This window comes from Hevea brasiliensis, chromosome 14, assembly GCF_030052815.1.
Source record: "Hevea brasiliensis isolate MT/VB/25A 57/8 chromosome 14, ASM3005281v1, whole genome shotgun sequence".
NCBI lineage: Eukaryota > Viridiplantae > Streptophyta > Magnoliopsida > Malpighiales > Euphorbiaceae > Hevea > Hevea brasiliensis.
This window is the reverse complement of record NC_079506.1, coordinates 59,621,859-59,641,526: the sequence shown is the minus strand read 5'-3', so window position 1 is coordinate 59,641,526 and position 19,668 is coordinate 59,621,859. Positions and strand designations below refer to the sequence as shown.

Below are 19,668 nucleotides of genomic sequence, written 5' to 3'. Positions count from 1 at the left end.
AATTTCAGGTCACTTTTGGTTCTGGTTAGAATTGTTGACCTAAATTTTTCTAGCAAATTGGTTAGGTTATAGACAGAATTAGGCTCTGTGTTCTTCATGAAAAATGTGCTCCCATGTCTAACATTTTCAACGGTTCAAAATTCAGGTCATTCTAACATTCCTAGAGTGAGTTATGGCTATTTAAACATTTACTGTTTATATGGTCATTTTTTCAGGTCCAGCATATGGTTACCCGGATTCAAGCTAACTTTAGGTCATCTTACGTTCAATTCTGGGCAGGGTCTCTATATGAAAAATGTGGTAAATTGTCCTAGGTTTCATCTCCAATTGGCCTCATACCAATTGGAACAACATAACTCTACTTATGGCCATGAAAGTACACTGGACTCAAGGTCTAGAATTTTTGCATGAAAATAACACGCCCAATTTCTCAATTCCACCCAACTTCCAAACTTTAATCATATTCATGGCACTTCAAATAATCAACAATCAACCTCAACAACATCAATTTCAAGTCACAACACAAAATTCTCAAATTTAGATTAAAACCCTAATTCCCATAGTCATCTTTCACGCAAATGCATACCAAACTCATACCAATCAACTTATCTATCACATATACTCATCAACAATACTAATAAACAAATTAATTTCATCAAAAATCATCAAACCCCAAATCTTCTCATGGCTGCCGAAAATTTAATCTTTCAAATACTTATCATTTTCTTTCAATTTTATAAGATTTCAACTTAGTTCATTATGTTAACAATGATTAAAGAAGGAAAGATGCTTGTATATGGCACTAACCTTGAATTGATCAATCTTTGACTTGTTAAAACTTCAAATTCTCTTCAAATCTTGGCAGCCAATTACTTCTCCAAGGTGCAAAATTAATTTTTTAGTAAAGAGATTTAAGGGTTTTATGGTAAGATGCAAGGGAAATTCAAGCTTAGAATTTTGGAAGAACATGGAAGAATACTTCCATGGAGTTTTGGCCAAGAGGGAATTCAAAGGAAGAAGAAGACTTATTTAATGCTATTTGTCTCTTATGAAGCAAATTTATCCGTAAAATTAATTTAATTATTAATTATAAAAATTATAATTTTTAACATTTCAAATAATTCCCTCTATGTCCCTTCATTTATTTTCGTAAGTACTTCATGTTTTCAATAGATTTTCAAAATTTTAATGTTACTCATTTTAATGAATATTTAGGTCAAAAGTTTACTTTAAATGCCAAATAACTAAAATGCCCCTCGTTATGTTTATCGAGTTATAATTGTCTGTATCGATTAACTTAAATTTCCTTGTATTTTTCTTAGCATTTTTATTGTTGTTTAGACCTCATAAATTCCCCAGTTAAGTCCCAATATTTATCTTACAGGATTTTCCCACGAGTCTGGAGCTAACAACTGTCTTCACAGTAGCTTTCCGTTAGGGTTACCCATCGCCGTAACCTCCGGCTCTTTTAATCTATCTACACTTCATTTTTTTTATTTTTTTTTAATTTTTCTTAGTCTTTATTTAATCATATTATGACTTTTTACTCTAGTTTAAGTGTAGTTCTAGCCATCCTGACTGTCCGAACAAATGTCAATCATCAGAACAGTAGAATGTTCGAAAAAAGTGAGAGCGTTACAATTCCATATAATTTTAATATATTTAATTTTTTTTGATGCGAACAAATTTATTCTTAGGAAATTTTTGTTTTAAATACTTTTTTATGATAAATATTATCATTTAAAAATAAAATTAAAAAATTTAAATTATTTTTTAAAATTATTTACATATTAAAATTTAAGGAAATTTATTTTATTTATTATTTATAAAATATGTCAAACTACTAATTATAATAATTTATTATTTTAAAAGAAGATTAATTCTAATTAAAAGTTAATCCGTCAACCCGTTATGTTGACCAATTCATTAACCAGGCCAAGTTTAAAAATCTTGGTTATGATACATGGTGTGAATCAATTTCTAATTTTTATTAAAAAAAGAAAAAAATTATCTGAAAAATGATGCTATTTCTATTAGGAATGAACACTATTTAATTCAAATAAAAAAAATCCATTGAATTAATTAGTTTTGGTTTTTTTATTATTATCGGTTAAATTAGGGGTGTTCGGTTCTAGTTAAGTGTGGAATTTGCTTAGGTACCATAACCGAACTGGAATTTTGAAATTTCAGTACAGTCTCAATTCTGTTCTTTATTGTTTCGGTTTTAGTTCGGTATAGTTCTCGGTTCTTCGGTTCCAGTTCGGTTCGGTACGATTCTAGCTCTATTATCGGTTTTTAAAATAATTTTATATAATTATTTTCTTAAAAAGTCATACTTGAATTAGCATTTAAGTTTTGAATTGAGTTATTAATACAAAATATATCATATAATATATCTTTTAGCTATACATAAATTATATAATCTTTAATTATAAGGTGCATATATAACTTAGGATTAAATATATTATATGATATAATAATATATCATATAATATACATTTTAATTATTTATTAATCATATAATATTTAACTATAAGATACAAATATAATTAAGAATTAATATATATATATATATATATATATTAATATAAGATAATAGTATATTTATAATTAAGAATGATAAGGTAATTTAATGTATTTATAATTAAAATTATTAAGAAAATATAGAAAAATGAAATATAATATTAAATTCTATTTAGTTTATAATTATATTTACATATATAAGTATATATAATTATATTGAAAGCATATAATATATCTACAAAAATATAAAAAAGCATATATATATATAAATTCGGTTCTCAGTTCAGTATGGGTTCTATTTCGATATCATTCCGGTTCGATTCTTAATAAAAAATAAAAATAGAACTGAAATATCAAAATAAATTTAATTCTATATGATTCGTATAGATTCAATACAATTCTTCGGTTTGATTCGGTTCGACTCCCCTAACACACGTGCACAGATTAGGTTAAACTGACTTGAAGTAATCAAATAAAAGCAGCACTTTACTTTAGTATATGCAGTGCGGCGATTAGCAATAGAAAATGTTTTCTCTACGTCGTGTGTTCGATTCTTGCTCCTCGTCATATTGCCATATCATTTTTCTTTCACAGGTTTAATCTGAGCCGTTCTACCCATACGTTCATCTTTTATTCTAACCCTAGGCCGTCCCAAATTCTAACCCTCGAATTTGTTTGCATCTCTGTATAGATTACAATCGACTGCCTCTAACCTTGTCGCATCTCTGATTGAGACTTCCTTGCTCTCTCTGTAAGCAGTTGATTGGATTTTATTTATTTATTTTTTGTCATAATGTATGAACATGTAAATTTTGAAAGCTTGGGACTGGTTTTTTGAAATAAAATTTGAAGGTTTGGGACTGGCTTTGTTGAATTTTATCTTCATCAAACAAACATCAAACCTCAGATGCCAATTTATTTGTTCCTGTATTTATTCAGTTTTTTAAATAAATAAAAGAATTAGTTAATACAAAACAAACAATAAAAGACTAGAACCGATTTTGGTTTTTAAAGAAGGAAACACTTAAGTATTTCCTGGTTGTTTCATAGGGTAAATTCATGTGAAATTTTACGGTCAGCAATGGATTTGAAGCTTTTGGTTCTCATGGTTTGTTTGCATTCATTTGCCTTTCTTTCTAAATGAGCTCAATTTATTAAGTTTCTGCGCATTTGAGGGTCTAAATTAATGAGCAGTCTCTTTTTATTTTTTTTTTTCATTTGATTAAAGATTGCAAATTGTGTTTTATTTAAGAGAAATATAATTTAATTGTGTTGAATTTAATTTTGTTTGAGCTCCATTGGTTTATGGAAACTTAATGCTTTCTTATTTGTGCATTTGAGCTATGCAGAATTATTGGATGAAGGGGTGCATAAGATTAATAGAACATATATACTTGTCTGTTTTATGTTTTTAATTTCTCAATTGTAATGTGTAGTTTGAAACCTATCTTGTCACTTATGTAGGGTGTGGTTGAAGCTCGACTACCTGGTTGACTGATATATACAAGTACAAAATGGTATGCTTTACTTTAATTATGATCTTTTATCAATATTTGGTGATAATGAATAATGATTGATATTAGAATGATGGGTACCTTGTACTTTTTCTTGGGTGGGTTTCAATATGTATTTGATTAGTCTTCTCATAACAGTTAACTAATTTACTCTTGATCTTTGGGTTTGTAATGATTCAGTTACTGTATTGTGATATTATTCATTGTGGGTTGGATATGGAGACATGCATTTGCAAGTATATATCAAAGTAGTATTAAGTTTATTTTAAAGTCTGCTGCCATGTCGCTTCTGATAGTGGTGCATGCGTTACTGATGTTTCTGCTGTTATGATTTAATGTCTTGTACGGTAATGAGTTTCTGGGGTAAATGTGTTGTCTGCTATTTCATCTTTATTAATAGTGTGTTACTTGTACATGCAGTTTTTTGATGGATATGGATATCATGGAACGTCATTTGAGCAAACGTATCGATGTTACCCTGCATCATTTATTGAAAAGGTTGGTTTTTTCTATTTTTTTAATTATTTTTTTATTATTTTTATACATCTGTTGTTTTTTTAATTAATGAGATGTTTAATTCTTAAAAGAAAAAGAAATATATGCTTCATTGGTTGTTAATAAAATGGATAAGATCCATTGAGGAATGGGACTCCTCATTGTTCTTATATCCTAGCAATGGGACCTTTTCTTTTATTCCCCCGCGTCCCCCCACCCCTCCTCTCCAACACACACACACACACACACACAAGACGAATGCAGAAACAGAAATGAAAAAGGGCAAGTTCTATTTAGGCCTGAGCATTCGGTTAGTTCGGATCCGAACCATACTCAACTCAACTCAACTAAGCCTTTATCCCAAAAATTTGGGGTCGGCTATATGGATTCACTTTTTCCACTCTGAACGATTTTGGGTTAAATCCTCAGAAATGTGTAATGCTTCTAAGTCATGCTGTACTACTCTCCTCCAAGTCAATTTAGGTCTACCCCTTTTTTTCTTTCTATCCTCTAGCCTAATGTGTTCTACTTGTCTAACTGGAGCCTCCGTATGTCTACGCTTCACATGACCAAACCACCTCAATCTCCCTTCTCTCAACTTATCTTCAATTGGCACCACTCCTACCTTTTCTCTAATACTTTCATTACGGACTTTATCTAGTCTAGTATGACCACTCATCCACCTTAACATTCTCATCTCTGCAACTCTTATCTTAGATGCATACGACTCTTTCAGTGCCCAACACTCACTACCATATAGCATAGCCTGTCGTATGGTCATGCAGTAAAATTTTCCTTTTAATTTATTGGGAATCTTATGATCACATAAAACTCCGTGGCACGTCTCCACTTCAACCATCCGCTTTAATCCTATGACTAACATCCTCCTCACATCCCCATCTACTTGAAGGATGAGCCTAGATATTTAAAGTGATTACTTTGGGACGTGCCACTCCATTCAAACTAACTCCTTCCTATCACCGGTTTGGCCTTTCTTGAACTTGCAATGCATGTATTCTGCCTTCGTTCTACTTAACTTAAAACCCTTTGACTCTAGAGTACTTCTCCAAAGTTCTAGCTTCCTATTGACTCCTTCTCGTGTCTCATCTATCGTAACAATATCATCCGCCGCAAAACATCATGCACCAAGGAATACTCTCTTGTATATGTTTCACGGTTCATCTAAAACTAATGTAAAAGGTAAGGGCTTATGGTGATCCTTGGTGTAATCCAATTGAGATCGGAAAATCTCTTGTGTCCCCTCCCACTTTGTGCGCACAATATTAGTTGCTCCTTCATACATATCTTTCAATACTTGTATGTACCTAATAGATACCCTCTTTTGTTCTAACGCATTCCATAAGACCTCTCTTGGAACGCTATCATAAGCCTTCTCCAAATCAATAAAAACCATGTGTAGATCTTTCTTCCCATCTCTATATTTCTCCATCAAGCTTCTAATGAGAAAGATCGCTTCCATAGTTGAACGACCGTGAATGAAACCAAATTGATTGAGAGAGATAGAAGTATCATGACGTAGTCGATGCTCCACAACTCTCTCCCACAACTTCATAGTATGGCTCATGAGTTTAATTCCCCTATAGTTTGAGCAACTCTGTATGTCTCCCTTATTTTTAAAAATAGGTACTAAAATACTCTTCCTCCATTCATCAGGCATTTTCTTTGAGTTTAGAATCTTATTAAATAATTTAGTTAACCATGCCACTCCCATATCTCCCAAATACTTCCACACTTCAATTGGTATTTCATCGGGTCCACAGGCTTTACCTATTTTCATTTTCTTAAGTGCTTCCTTTACTTCTAAAGATCTAATCCTTCTAGTATAATTTACATTCTTTTCTATTGTTCTATAATCTATATTCACGCTATTTCCATTTTGACTATTATTAAAGAGATCATTAAAATAATTTCTCCATCTTTCTTTAATGTCCTCATCTTTCACCAACACTTTTCCTTCTTTATCCTTAATGCACCTAACTTGATTGAGATCTTGACATTTCCTTTCTCTACTCCTTGCTAATCTATAAATATCTTTCTCCCCTTCTTTAGTTCCAAGTTTCTCATGTAACTTTTCAAAGGCCTGTGCTCTTGCTTGGCTAATTGCCTTTTTTGCCTCTTTCTTTGCTATCTTGTACTGTTCATATGCCTCATTATTATCACATTTAGGTAATTTCTTATACCATTCCCTTTTTCTCTTCACTGCCTTTTGTACTTCCTCATTCCACCACCATCTCTCTTTTGAGGGTGGTCCATGTCCTTTAGATTCCCCAAGTACTTTTCTAGCTACTTCTCTAATCTTTGATGCCATCTGTATCCACATATCATTGGCCTCCATATCTAGCTTCCATACTTCAGACTCAAGAAGCTCATTTTTGAACTTCACTTGCTTTACTCCTTTGAACTCCCACCACTTTGTTCGAGCTACACTATTTCTTCTGACCTTACTTGAATTGTTCTTAAACTTGACATCCAAGACCACCAACCTATGTTGACTTGTTAAAGCCTCTCCTGGAATGACCTTGCAATCCTTGCATAGAGCTCTATTTGTCTTCCTGGTTAAGAGGAAGTCGATTTGGCTTCTATGTTGCCCACTTTTGAAAGTCACTAAATGTGACTCTCTTTTTATAAAGTAGGTATTTGCTAGTATTAGGTCGTATGCCATAGCAAAATCCAGGATGCTTTTTCCCTCCTCATTTCGACTGCCAAAACCAAAACCTCCATGAACATTCTCATAACCTTGCCTATCACTTCCTACATGTCCATTCAAATCTCCACCAATGAAAACATTCTCTTCATTCGGTATGCTTTGCATTAAATCATCCATATCTTCCCAAAACCTTTGTTTACTCTCACTGTCTAGTCCTATTTGTGGGGCATAAGCACTAACTATATTTATTGTTTCTCCGTCTAGTACTAGCTTTACTAGTATAATTCTATCTCCTACTCTTTTCACAGCTACTACTGCGTCTTTCAATGTCCTGTCCATGATTATACCCACTCCGTTCTTGTTTCTCTCCTTTCCGGTAAACCACAATTTATACCCTGAATTACCCACTTCCTTACTTTTCTCTCCTACCCATTTAGTCTCCTGAATGCAAGCAATATTCACCCTTCTCCTTTCCAAGGTATCCACAAGCTCCATTAATTTTCCTGTAAGTGATCCAACATTCCAAGTACCAACCTTGATCCTCCTCCTATCCTGCTCCTTCCTAATTGGTCTCCTTCTATGATATCTTCTATTATTTTCTATGTCTATCTTGTGTTCTGTTCCACTATTTGTTCTATTATCTGTCTTATGGACTAACTTCTTTACCCACACCCGTCCATGATGTGGGAACCCTTGCTCACTTAACACCACACCCGGGCGCCGGCATGGCGCTCGCTTTCGGTGAACGCCCTACACCCTTGCATATTTATCACTACACCCGGGCTCCGATGTAGCGCGTCGTTAGTAGAGGACGCCCCAACGTTTATATCATTTGAATCCATATCATAGGGTGTGACGAAATTTTTACGCTGGTTGTCACCTACCGCAACCCTCCTCCTTTATCCGGGCTTCGGATCCGAACCATAATAACTTAAAACCGAAACTTCAAAATTATCCGGATCGAATCAAACCGAACTAATCAACTAATATCGGTTATCATAAAACCGAATTCAATTTGTTTTTAAATTGCCAAACCTGAAAACAAAATGTAATTGATGCCAAAACCCAGTTGTGCAACACATACAAGCTGATAGTTTGGACTACTAAATAGTGTCAGATCATGCATTTGAACCTACTCAAATTTGGCCATAATAATAATAATAATAATCCAACATTGCAAATAGAGCAACAACTTGACTATCATAATAATAATAATCCGACATTCCCATTAACAACGCCAAATGTCCAAGTTACTATTTAATTTAGAAAATCAGTTTCAAAGGTTAATTTTATGATTATTTATTTTTCTTAAATTTTATCTTGCCAAAGTCATAGTTGACCCCAAATTTTTGGGATAAAAGCTTAGTTGAGTTGAGTTGAGTTGAGTTATCTTGCTAAAGTCTGAATTTATACTTAGCAAATATTATTAAAATTTAAAACTTTCTTTGATATTAATTTCTAATTATTTATGTATTTATCTAAATTATTCAAAAATAGCTCAAAATTAGAAAAAAAAAAACAACCCTTATATCTCTTTTACTTCAAAACTACCTTGTCTATTTGATGATCCATGCTCTTGAGCTCAAAAATTTGTAGAGAAATGAATGATTTCACTTAAGTTGGTTGTGGAGAAAGTTGAGAGAAAATGGCTTAGTTGCTTAGAGAGAATGAAAAGGTGCTAAAATGAATGAGTCAATATAGTTTTTTTGCCCAAAAAAAAAGGCTCCCTTATTTTATTTCACTTGAAAGAGGTCAAAAAAAGAAAAGAATTTTTAACTGGAAAAGTAACGATTGTTACGACCGTTACATAATGGTCCGTAATAGCCGTTACCTTTCAATATTGGCTGTAACGGCCTTTACTATTACAAATTTAAAATCTGTTAAAAAACCTTTAAATAGCGGTCATTACATAACGTAATGACTGTTATTTAAAACCATATTTGTTACATACCCTCTTAAAGCTTTTTAAGTTCCTTTAAATCTTCCTCAACATTTATTAGGCTATTCGAGGAACTTAACCAATCTTGAGCATATATCAAAGCCTCTACAATTCAAGGGTTCAAAGAACTCCTAAAAGGATCAAGTACTTTCTCACTAGTACGGAATACACTCTCTAATGCAACTGTTGAAACTGGAACAATCAATATGTCTCTTGCCATTTTTCCAAGGATAGGAAATCTCTCACAATTGATTTTTCACCATTTAAGGATATCAAAATCTTCCTTGTCCCCTTGAATTGCCTCACTCAAATACAATTCCAATTTAGTTTTTGAATCTAAACCTCTAGTACTTTTTTTTCAACTTTTGCTTCTTGTAGTGATGCTTTAAGAAGAATTTTGGCTTAAGATTTATTGAATTACCACGACCTCTTAAGAGCTGTGAACTGGTGCTATCACTTGATTGCTCAAAATCAGGTTGGTACATTTTTTTGTATTCATTAAACAAGTCATGAATGTTTTCACTTTCTGGAATAACTACTTATTGTTTTCTTTACCATGTATTTGGCAAAATGAAAATTCCATATACTCAAACTTATCACGAAATAAGTTTGTTCATTTTATCTATATCCTTCCAATACTTGTAAAAAATTTTCCTCATTCTTTGCCCCATTTTCACCTCATTATCATTACTGAAAGATTAATGCACCTAAGGGTGCAAAGTGTAAGGGGGACAGCTTGTTACCCTGTGAGGATTGGCCAAACCCAGCCAAGCCGTAGGCCTATGAAATGGTGTAAGGGCAAAATTGATGAGAATGAGAAGTTTGGAGGACACTTTTATAAATATGAGAAAGTGCAGGGGGGTGTGACCACTGAGACATACTGATGTCTCCTCCTGCCAGAGGTCACTATGTTCCTAATGCTCTTTAGGGGGGTGTGACTAGTTGGCCACTGGTGAGCACGGTCGGGCCTAGCTGGTTGCCGAATTTGGTGTCAAGCTCTCCACCATCCCCGGGGTCACTGGCGCAAGGGCGTGACTCTAAGTGAGCTCCCTACGTACTCATTGTACTAGGCGGCGGGCATCGTGCTGTTGAGAGATTGGAGCTCGGTGTCTCTATGAAGAAGGAGCTTCATGGACACTATAAGGCCGAGGGGCTTGTGGTGCGCGTCTCTCCTAGGCCCGAGGTTTCCATATAAGGCCGACGATGCTGCTCGGTATAAGGGCCAATGATGCTACTCGGTATAGGGGAATAATATTTTAGATTGGCTTTGGGTTCAGCCATACGGTCGGATGTTGCTTATTGCCTTGCTTTCGAATGATGCTTGTGGATGTACACGATGAAGAGCGACATCGTGCTACAAGGAATATGGATGCTCAGTTACTAGGCTAGCTACGTGAAAGACCCTTGATAAGGATATTGGAAATCCTCTTTAAGGGGAAAGACCCTTGAATACGAGTAGGCTGGCCTAGATTGGGTGGAAGTCTAGGCGCCGCACGGGACTACTGTCTGAGCTAGGAAGTGGCCCCGTGACACAAAGTTAGCAATTTTTAAAATTTTCTTAACCCTAAGGTTTCATGCAACACATAAATCATTTATGCTATTGTAAAACACATAATTTGGTTATAACAAATTATGTTTCAATTGCCAACATGTCTAATTGCCATTAGAAAACAAAAACCCCAAAATTAACAAGTTAAAGTTTAGTGAATTTTAACCCTTAGACGCAGAATCAAATTCAAACACCAATTCGGGTAGTGAAGACTACCAATTGTTGATCTTCTAGCTTGTCCACACAAACAAGAAGACCAAAGCTTCCTTTGATGAACCAAAAACCTTTGGATCCTTTCCCTTTGATTCGGCCAATGGTAGGAGGAGGAGATTTTTAGGGCTTTTAGGTTTTAGCTTGATGGAAATGAAGAGAAACACTTTCTCAACTTTTAATTCAAGAGTTATAACACTTAAACTCTCTTGAATTAAGCAAGGAAGGAAGAAAAGAATTTGGCTATAGAGGGAGAAGGTGGTTTAGCCAACTTGAGAGAGAGGAAGATGATAATCACTTTTCCTTTCTTCCTTATCCTTTTATTTATTTTAATTTGTCTTAATTATTTTTAACCTTACAAGTGTCCGCGCATAATTCAAAGATTAAATGTGCTTTCTAATCTTAATTAGTCCACTTGTCAAGTTAAGATAATTAAAGAAATTAAAATTTTAATTAATTAGTATAAAAAAATACTAATTAATTAAGCACTTTCTCTCCCCTTTGACCAAGTCAAACTAAGCCAAATTAACCAAAATTAATTTCCTACCTTATACTTAATTAATCAAGTTTATATTTAAATATTTTAAATATTAACTTGAATACTTCTATTGATAAATTTAGTTTAAAGTCATGCTAGAGACTTTACAATCTAATTACAAACTAATTATATTAATTTGATTAATTAATTAAATCATTTAATCAATTTAATTTTGCTTTGATCAAATTGTTCTTATGTCTGTGACTTACTGGGTTCATTACTAATTAGCAATGATAATAATATTAACTCTTTAATATTATTGGAATTATTTCATACTTAAAATGAAATTCCCTTTTTATTTAAGTTCTCATAAATCGTAATTGACATCTAGCATAATGAACGATGACTGCCCAATTAGTTATGAATTATTCCCTAATTCATAAACTTTGATCATACATACCATGCACTAAAATCTCTCCGTTACAAAATCTCGATTCTAGCTAGAGTCATGGTTTATGTCAAACTCTTAATGCTTAGAACCATATGTCTTCATTTTAATTCTAATTCTTGATTAATGAGGCTTTTCAGTCGGCAATTCTTTTCTGACGAAATCTATCTATCCTGACCAGGAACTTGACTTGTCAAGAACAATTTAAATGGACATAGGATTTTATCCTTATTTACTTAGGGTAACGGATCTCATCTTGACTAACCTATCTCCATATATAACTAGTCGGAGCCAATACATGCTCATATACTTATACCTTGTACAAGCATGAAAGCGGTATCAAATTCAAACCATCTATATATAAGATAACTATGTTATCTCAGATCAAGGGATTATATGCACTATTATGATCTATATGACAATGTATTGACAAGAGTGAACTCCCTGTATATGTCATATTTGTGTCACTGGTTCAGCCTACTTATCTCATAAGTGCCCACTTTGTTTGTTATATGGCATGAGACTCACAATTCCATATCATTAGTATCTCATACTAATTGATGAAAATAAACAAGGATGACAATCTATCCAGATAAATTATGCCTAATAATGTATCCTAGATTGTGAACTGAAATTTATAACACTTGTAGTAGAATGTTCCGTCACTCATATTCTTAACGTCTGTAGAATGGAACATCTAACAAGCTGTTAAAGGACATTTTCAATTAAATATAAACAATTTACATTAAAAGAAAATATACATGCCATTAAAAGAGAATAAATGTTTACAATATACAATTCCATGATATGCTCTAGGGCATACTACTAATAATTACTACCCATCCATTGATTCTAAATAAAAGCTAAGTCACTTATCTCACTAAAGAATGTATTAGATGTGACATAACGGAAACCTAAAATACGCAACTCAACTCATAAAAATGAGCCAATATTTCAACAATTTTCCGACACTAAGACCAATTATAAAAATTAGGTGCCCCATTCTCCCCCTAACTCAATCTTGAACATAGGTTCTTGTGACTCGTACCTCTCGAATGTCCTTACATATTTTTGAGCTATATTCAACATCAAGTCAAATTCCACCTAGTTGGAACATCTAAACACAAAGAAAACTTGGCTTCAATTTTTTCATATTTAGCACACTCCTTAAATTTTTTCAATCTACCAAGAGAACTCTTAATGTATCCCATTGCATCGCTTAACTTAAACATCAACACACTAACATCTTTTAAGACATCCATAACAACCAAATTAAGAATATGTCCCATACACCTCATTTAAAGGTAATTAGAATTAGAAACAATAACACCCCAATTTGCATTTTTTTTAAAATAAGAAATGGCTACATCGTTCGAACTAGCATTGTTGACTGTAATAGTGAATATCTTATCTAGCTCACACTCTATCAAACAAGTTTCAATAGCCCTACCAATTGTATCACCTTTATGACTTGTAATAGTACAATAATTAAGAATTTTCTTATGTAACTTTCAATCATTATCAATGAAGTGAGCAATAACATACATGTAATTAATTCTTTGTAAAGATGTCCATGTATCTATAGTAAGACTCACCTTTTTACAATTTTTCTTCCAATAGGACTTCAATTTTGACCTCTCCTTAACAAACACTGTATAACAATCCCGTGAAATAATCCAACGGGAGGGAATCCTAAACTTAGGACATATAGCTCTCATAAATTTTCGAAAACCCTCACCTTCGACAAATTTAAATGTCAACTCATCAATGTTAATCATGTGTATTAGAGCCTCCCTATTGCATTTTCATCATACTTCCAATTAGATAGTGTGTCTAATTCACCATCTACATTAGTTTCATTTGATTGCAAATTCAATAATGTTTGCCTAGTCTCAATGGCATATGGGTGCTTTTTCCAAACATTTATATGATTCCTAAGTGCAGTGGTTCCATTTCTCCTTGTATCACAACAAAATTCTTTATCATAGTAATTACGCATGCCTTTTATTTCTCCATCATCATTTTTGAACTTTGTGAAGTGATCCCAAACTTGAGATCTTGGCTTAACGAGCTTTCTCTTCGTTTTTGATGTTGTTGCAGTTGCATTTTGACTTTGATTTGAGTAAGTCATGCTTGTTGGTTCATGATTCCCACTTGAAGAATCCATATTTACCTATTACAAGAGTAAACAATGAATTAAAATTAAATTAGAAGCAACTGTTAATTTATAACAACCATTGCATTTATAGTGTAAATCAATTAAGAAGGAAGCAATACTAGAGTTGTCTGATATGGGCAGCAACCAACCAGACATAATAGATATCTTCATATCCTAACATACTGGATGCTACATTCTCTAAAATTTAAATAAAAAAACATGAGAATCCATTCTCTTCCTCATCAAAATCAAAGAGCATTCAACACACATACCTTTAAATCTTTCACGAAAGTAATTAAATCATCTCATAAAGTCATTTTTCAAGCAATTGAACTTCAAAATCACAATAATATGTTCTTTTTTCCCAAGAAAATCAACCCACAATAATTGATGCTCATTGAAAAAGGGATGAGTCTCACTTGTAGAAAAATATGATAATTCATCATTCATCAATCTATTTCTTTCTTCCACTCCAAATACATTAACATCAAACTCTCAAAATTGAAATAGGAAAACCACTGTCATAAAATTTTAGCTCATGTAATATCAAATCAAATTTACATAGAAAACAACCATGACAATATTGAAATAGATTTTATTTATGTGAAACCCAAAAAAAAAATTGAGAAGAAAATAACATGAGAAAGGGATTAATAGGAAATTTTTCTCATAAAAGTTTTATATACACTAAACTAAACATTAAACAAAATAACAAAGGTAGGAAAAGTTTTGAAGTAAAACACATGTAATTTAACTAACATTAAACATATCAATCACCGGCATTTCAAATTCTACCAACATTAGGCCATTTCAGATGCCAACATTCATTACCCAACAAACAATAAAAAATCAACTTAAAAACAACAGTAAAAAAAAAATACCGATTACCGAAGATCCAAGGAAGAAGGCAAGTAGGCAACAGACGACAGTAGATTAAAAACAAAGTTTAAAGTTGGATGCTTTAGTCTTTCAGGTGTTAAATCTTTCAAGAAAATAAACTCTAAATTCTAGAACTGTTCAAAGTTCAAACATAACAAATAAACAACTTTGTTTTTTAGTAACTTAAAGAGTCAAATAGGGAAAGAATTAAAGAAAAGTACACTCAAAAGAGAGAGAGGGAGCTTACATAGAAGAGAGACGGCAGCGAGAGACCGAGGATGCATGACTCGCGATTCATGAAGAACTGAAGGAGAAAGAGTAAACCACACATTGCATGCAAGGCCGACTGGCAACAATCAAGTGTAAGACTATAAAGCTTTAGGGGGATTTTCGTTTTGGGGGAGGAAGTGAGCAGTGAGGTACAGCAGCAATTGTATACAGAATAGAGAGAAAGGTGTGTAACCATATTAGGTTAGGGTTCCCTAATTTTGTCCTAGGCTGAAGCCTTCCTTAAAGCCATAGAAAAAATAAAGCCCTTTATGTCATTCGGTTCTTTTGGTTATAACTGCAAAAAACCGAACTGATCACCCTAATTTGGTTCGGTTTTTCGGTTTAAACCGAGAACTGCTCACCCCTAGTTCTATTCGTACACACTGATCATGCATGGGCTTATGATCAGTATTGCACAAGCTTTATTATCTTTGATCATGCAAGACTTTATTATAATTCTGCCTTGGCCTAAATTAATAACTAAAAAATCCAAACCTTTTTGCCAAATTGCAATTTAATCTAGTGCTTTTAATTTTGACAATTAGGCCAATTTGAATAATATGTTGCAATGTCATCCAATTAACTAATTTGGTCAAAATTGAATAATAACATTTATTAATAAAAAAATAATTTTAAATATATATTTTTTCTTCTCTCTGCTCTTTTCACATCTCTCATTCCCGTTCTCCTTGCTTCCCATCCATCCTCTATCTCTCTCTCCCCCAACATGCATCCCCTATTCTCTCTTACTATTTGAACTCTACGAGCATACACTCTACGAAAAAGATCAAACTATAGATGAGAATGGAAGAAGGTGGAGCCATAGCAGATGAAAGAAAAGAAGCTAGGGCAGGTACTGTGATTCACTCAAGCCTATGATGGCCACTTTCCCAGTGCAGGGTCCAATCTTTAGGACAGCATCAGGGGCGCTGTATAGCAGATTTCTAGTGGTTGGAGTTGTAGAGATGGTGGATTGAGAGAAATTGAGAGGGAACGTGTGAGAGAGGGAGAAAAATTCGGTGGAGAGAGACAGGGAGGGAATTTTATGGGAGAGAGAAATATTAAAATTAGAATTATATTTTATTTTTTAATTAAAAAATATTATTATTTTATTCAGTTTTGACCAAATTTTGTTGACTGGATAAAATTGCAACAAATTGTTTCAATTTGGCCTAAATTGCCAAAATTGAAATAGTTGGATTATTTTGCAATTTTGTGATAAAGTTTGGAATTTTTTTTTTTTTTTTTTTTTTTTTTTTTGTAATTTGGTCCTCCCTTTCTCGTGATGCTGATTTTTTTTTCTTTAATTTTTGCTGCCTTGCAGCCTCAGATTGAAAGTGGTGATAAAAGTAAGTCTTTCAAGCTCATATACTTGCAATTGTACCTTTTTTTGTTCTTCTGTATCTTTATTTTTTTATATTGTTTTTGTTTTGTTTCTGTTGTTACAGTTATAATGCCTCCCTCGGCCCTTGATCGCCTCGGTTAGTTGTTTTAGTTAGTGGCTTTACAATTGGGTTTTTCTGAGGGTATTTAAATTATTTTTTATTTGTAAGGAATCATGATTACAGGTATAGAATGCTAATCTTAGATGCAATCATGCAGCATCTTTGCATATTGATTATCCAATGTTGTTTGAGCTTCGTAATGATGCTGCTGAGCGGGTCTCTCATTGTGGGGTTCTGGAGTTTATTGCAGAAGAAGGCATGATTTATATGCCATACTGGGTAAGCATTAAAAAATAGGGCGGTGTTTTTTTCACTCCATTTTATATTTGCAATCCATCTTGATTGTTTTTAGTGTAAATGACAAAATTAACCTTTCTTTAAATTATATGCTCATTTATTCTTTCTCAAATTTTTAATTGATCCCTTTAACTATATATTAATAGCAGAATCATCTAATCTTTTAATGAAGTTATTAAAATTAAAATAAATTTTGAACTGAAAATAGATTTTTAAATGAGAAATAATATTATATAAAGTTAATTTAAAAAAAAAAAAAAATAGAGGATGATATGTTTTTGCAACAGAAAAAAAAGCTCAAATTTTTTATGAAATATTAGTAAAATTATTTATATAAAGCACAGATCAGACAATGGACAAGAATAAATGGTTTTCTCCACAAAATTCATTTTGCTAGTAATTCAACTACTAATTTTTTATGTCGAAATTTTCCTATATGAACGCAAGTAATAATAAAATATCTATTTTTTATGCCATGCAAGCATTAAATAAGAAAAATATACTATCATCATATTACTTTTTCACTTTAATTAGCAAGCAACAAATTATTTAGACTAAAAATTCAATCAAAGGTTAAGGGTGCACACCCCCCCCCCCCCCCCTCTTCCTTGCCCGGTCTCTCTTTCTCTCCTTTTTCTTGCTTTCTTTCTTTTGCTGCACATTGATTAAGCTTTTAGAATAAAGACGATAATTTTTTATATTAACAAAGAAAAGGGAATACATGTGGTGCTTTCCTACAACTCAACTCAACTCAACTCAACTAAGCCTTTATCCCAAAAATTTGGGGTCGGCTATATGGATTCTCTTTTTCCACTCTGAACGATTTTGAGTTAAATCCTCAGAAATGTGTAATGCTTCTAAGTCATGTTGTACTACTCTCCTCCAAGTCAATTTAGGTCTATCCCTTTTTTTCTTTCTATCCTCTAATCTAATGTGCTCTAGTTATCTAACTGGAGCCTCCGTATGTCTACGCTTCACATGACCAAACCACCTCAATCTCCCTTCTCTCAACTTATCTTCAATTGGCACCACTCCTACCTTTTCTCTAATACTCTCATTACGGATTTTATCTAGTCTAGTATGGCCACTCATCCACCTTAACATTCTCATCTCTGCAACTCTTATCTTAACATTCTCATCCACCTTAACATGTGGTGCTTTCCTAAAATGATTTAATATTTATTATGTTACTTGTGCTTATTTATAAAGGTGGAAAAAATTGTAATGGGAAATGGCCATTATGTAGAGGTAATAGCCTTTACAGGCATTACTTAATGGGTAACAGCTTTTGCTGGCTGTTACTTAGTGGGTAACAACTGTTACTGGTCGTTACTTAACTGGTAACAACTGTTAAGATTATCCCCTACTGCTATAGTTTCCTAGGTCTAATAGGGGAGTAGTATCTGAGTTGGTTTAGGATTAGTTTTCCTAAACTTTCTCTTCTTGTAATGTGTATATATAGCTGTGTATGGCTTGAATAAAGGTGACAGAATTTTTCCTCCGAAATCTCTTTCTCTTTTCTCCTTCCTTTCTATTTTATATGGTATCAGAGCCAGAGAATGGCCTGACCCAGTTTTTTGTTGAAAACGGCACTATCTTTCTATACACCCTTTTCTAGAGGGAGGTGGACTGCACCACCCATCTAGGACGCAACTACACCTGCCGGCGAGTCTGCTTCTGAAATCTGGTTGCCGTTAACCTCCATGCACCGCCATAGCATCACTGTACTTATCACATGCGCTGGCATGTGATGTACACTCCGGCCACCTTGCTTGCCATAGTCAACTCCGATAAACTTGTCCTTGACTTGCAAGTCTTCTTGTTAGGATTGAAATCTTAATAGAGAAGAATTAGAAGAATTTAGGAAGGAGGAAGGAGTAGGGAGAGAGAAATAGAATCAGAAGAGAGAGAGAATTGTTATTTCTCGAGAAAGCATCAGAATGCCTTTATAATGAACTACAACAGAGTTTATAACTACTTGATAGCTATTTGACAACCATTCTCCCTACAATTACAACTCATATAACTAGCTACTTGACAACTATTCTCCCTCCACTTACAATTCATACAACTAACCCTTATTCTGCCTCAGTCGTCTTCTCTGATATGTAACAATACCTCCCCCATTAGGACTTTCTTGTCCCCAAGAAAGTTTAGCTTCTGGAAACTGGATCACAATAAAAGAATAGTCTTCCCAAGTTGCATCTTCTACAGGAAGGTTCAACCACTTGATTAACCCCTGAAAAACATGGTGTTGATCTCTAGTAATGGTTCTAGTTTGAAGAATCTTTTCTGGAGCTACTATCACAGCATCTTCATGCACTGTAGGTAACTCAGAAAGGGGAACAATATTGCTGCCCAACTTTTTCTTTAACATAGACATATGAAATACATGATGGATTGAAGAAGTAGGTGGTAGCTGAAGCTTGTAGGCCACTGTCCCAATCTTAGCTAGGATTTGGAAAGGCCCATAATACTTAGAAGAAAGCTTCAAATTGTGTCTTAATGCCACAAAAGTTTGCCTATAAGGTTGTAACTTCAAATAAACCCAATCTCCCACCATAAATTCCCTTTCAGACCTATGCTTGTTAGCTTGTTGTACCATTCTATTCTGAGCCATCAGCAAATTCTCCTTAAGCAATTGATCCAGCTGCCACCTCTGTTGTAAAAAGTCCCCCACTGCTCCCACAGAGGGCAAGTTAGTAGGAATGATTGGAAGGAAGGATGGTTTATAGCCATACAAAGCCTCAAAAGGTTTCATCTTAATGGCACTATGGGAGGATGAATTATACCAC

General features: G+C 33.5%; 1 protein-coding gene across 3 annotated transcripts in view; it reads left to right on the top strand.

Annotated features, from left to right (window-relative positions):
• The first annotated feature begins 2,989 nt into the window (after positions 1-2,989).
• LOC110658357 (uncharacterized) overlaps positions 2,990-19,668 on the top strand; it is a 37,272-nt gene continuing 20,593 nt past the window's right edge. The window contains exons 1-7 of one of the 3 annotated variants that reach the window (XM_058135467.1): positions 2,990-3,117; positions 3,215-3,274; positions 3,988-4,040; positions 4,458-4,535; positions 16,456-16,480; positions 16,580-16,612; positions 16,734-16,855. In XM_058135467.1, the coding sequence (XP_057991450.1) occupies positions 4,038-4,040; positions 4,458-4,535; positions 16,456-16,480; positions 16,580-16,612; positions 16,734-16,855 (261 nt within the window). In that variant the 5' untranslated portion in view covers positions 2,990-3,117; positions 3,215-3,274; positions 3,988-4,037. Of the gene's footprint in view, positions 3,118-3,214; positions 3,275-3,987; positions 4,041-4,451; positions 4,536-9,595; positions 9,615-16,455; positions 16,481-16,579; positions 16,613-16,733; positions 16,856-19,668 lie in introns of those variants that run through there. The other 2 variants (XM_058135466.1, XM_058135468.1) reach the window with 2 other exon arrangements.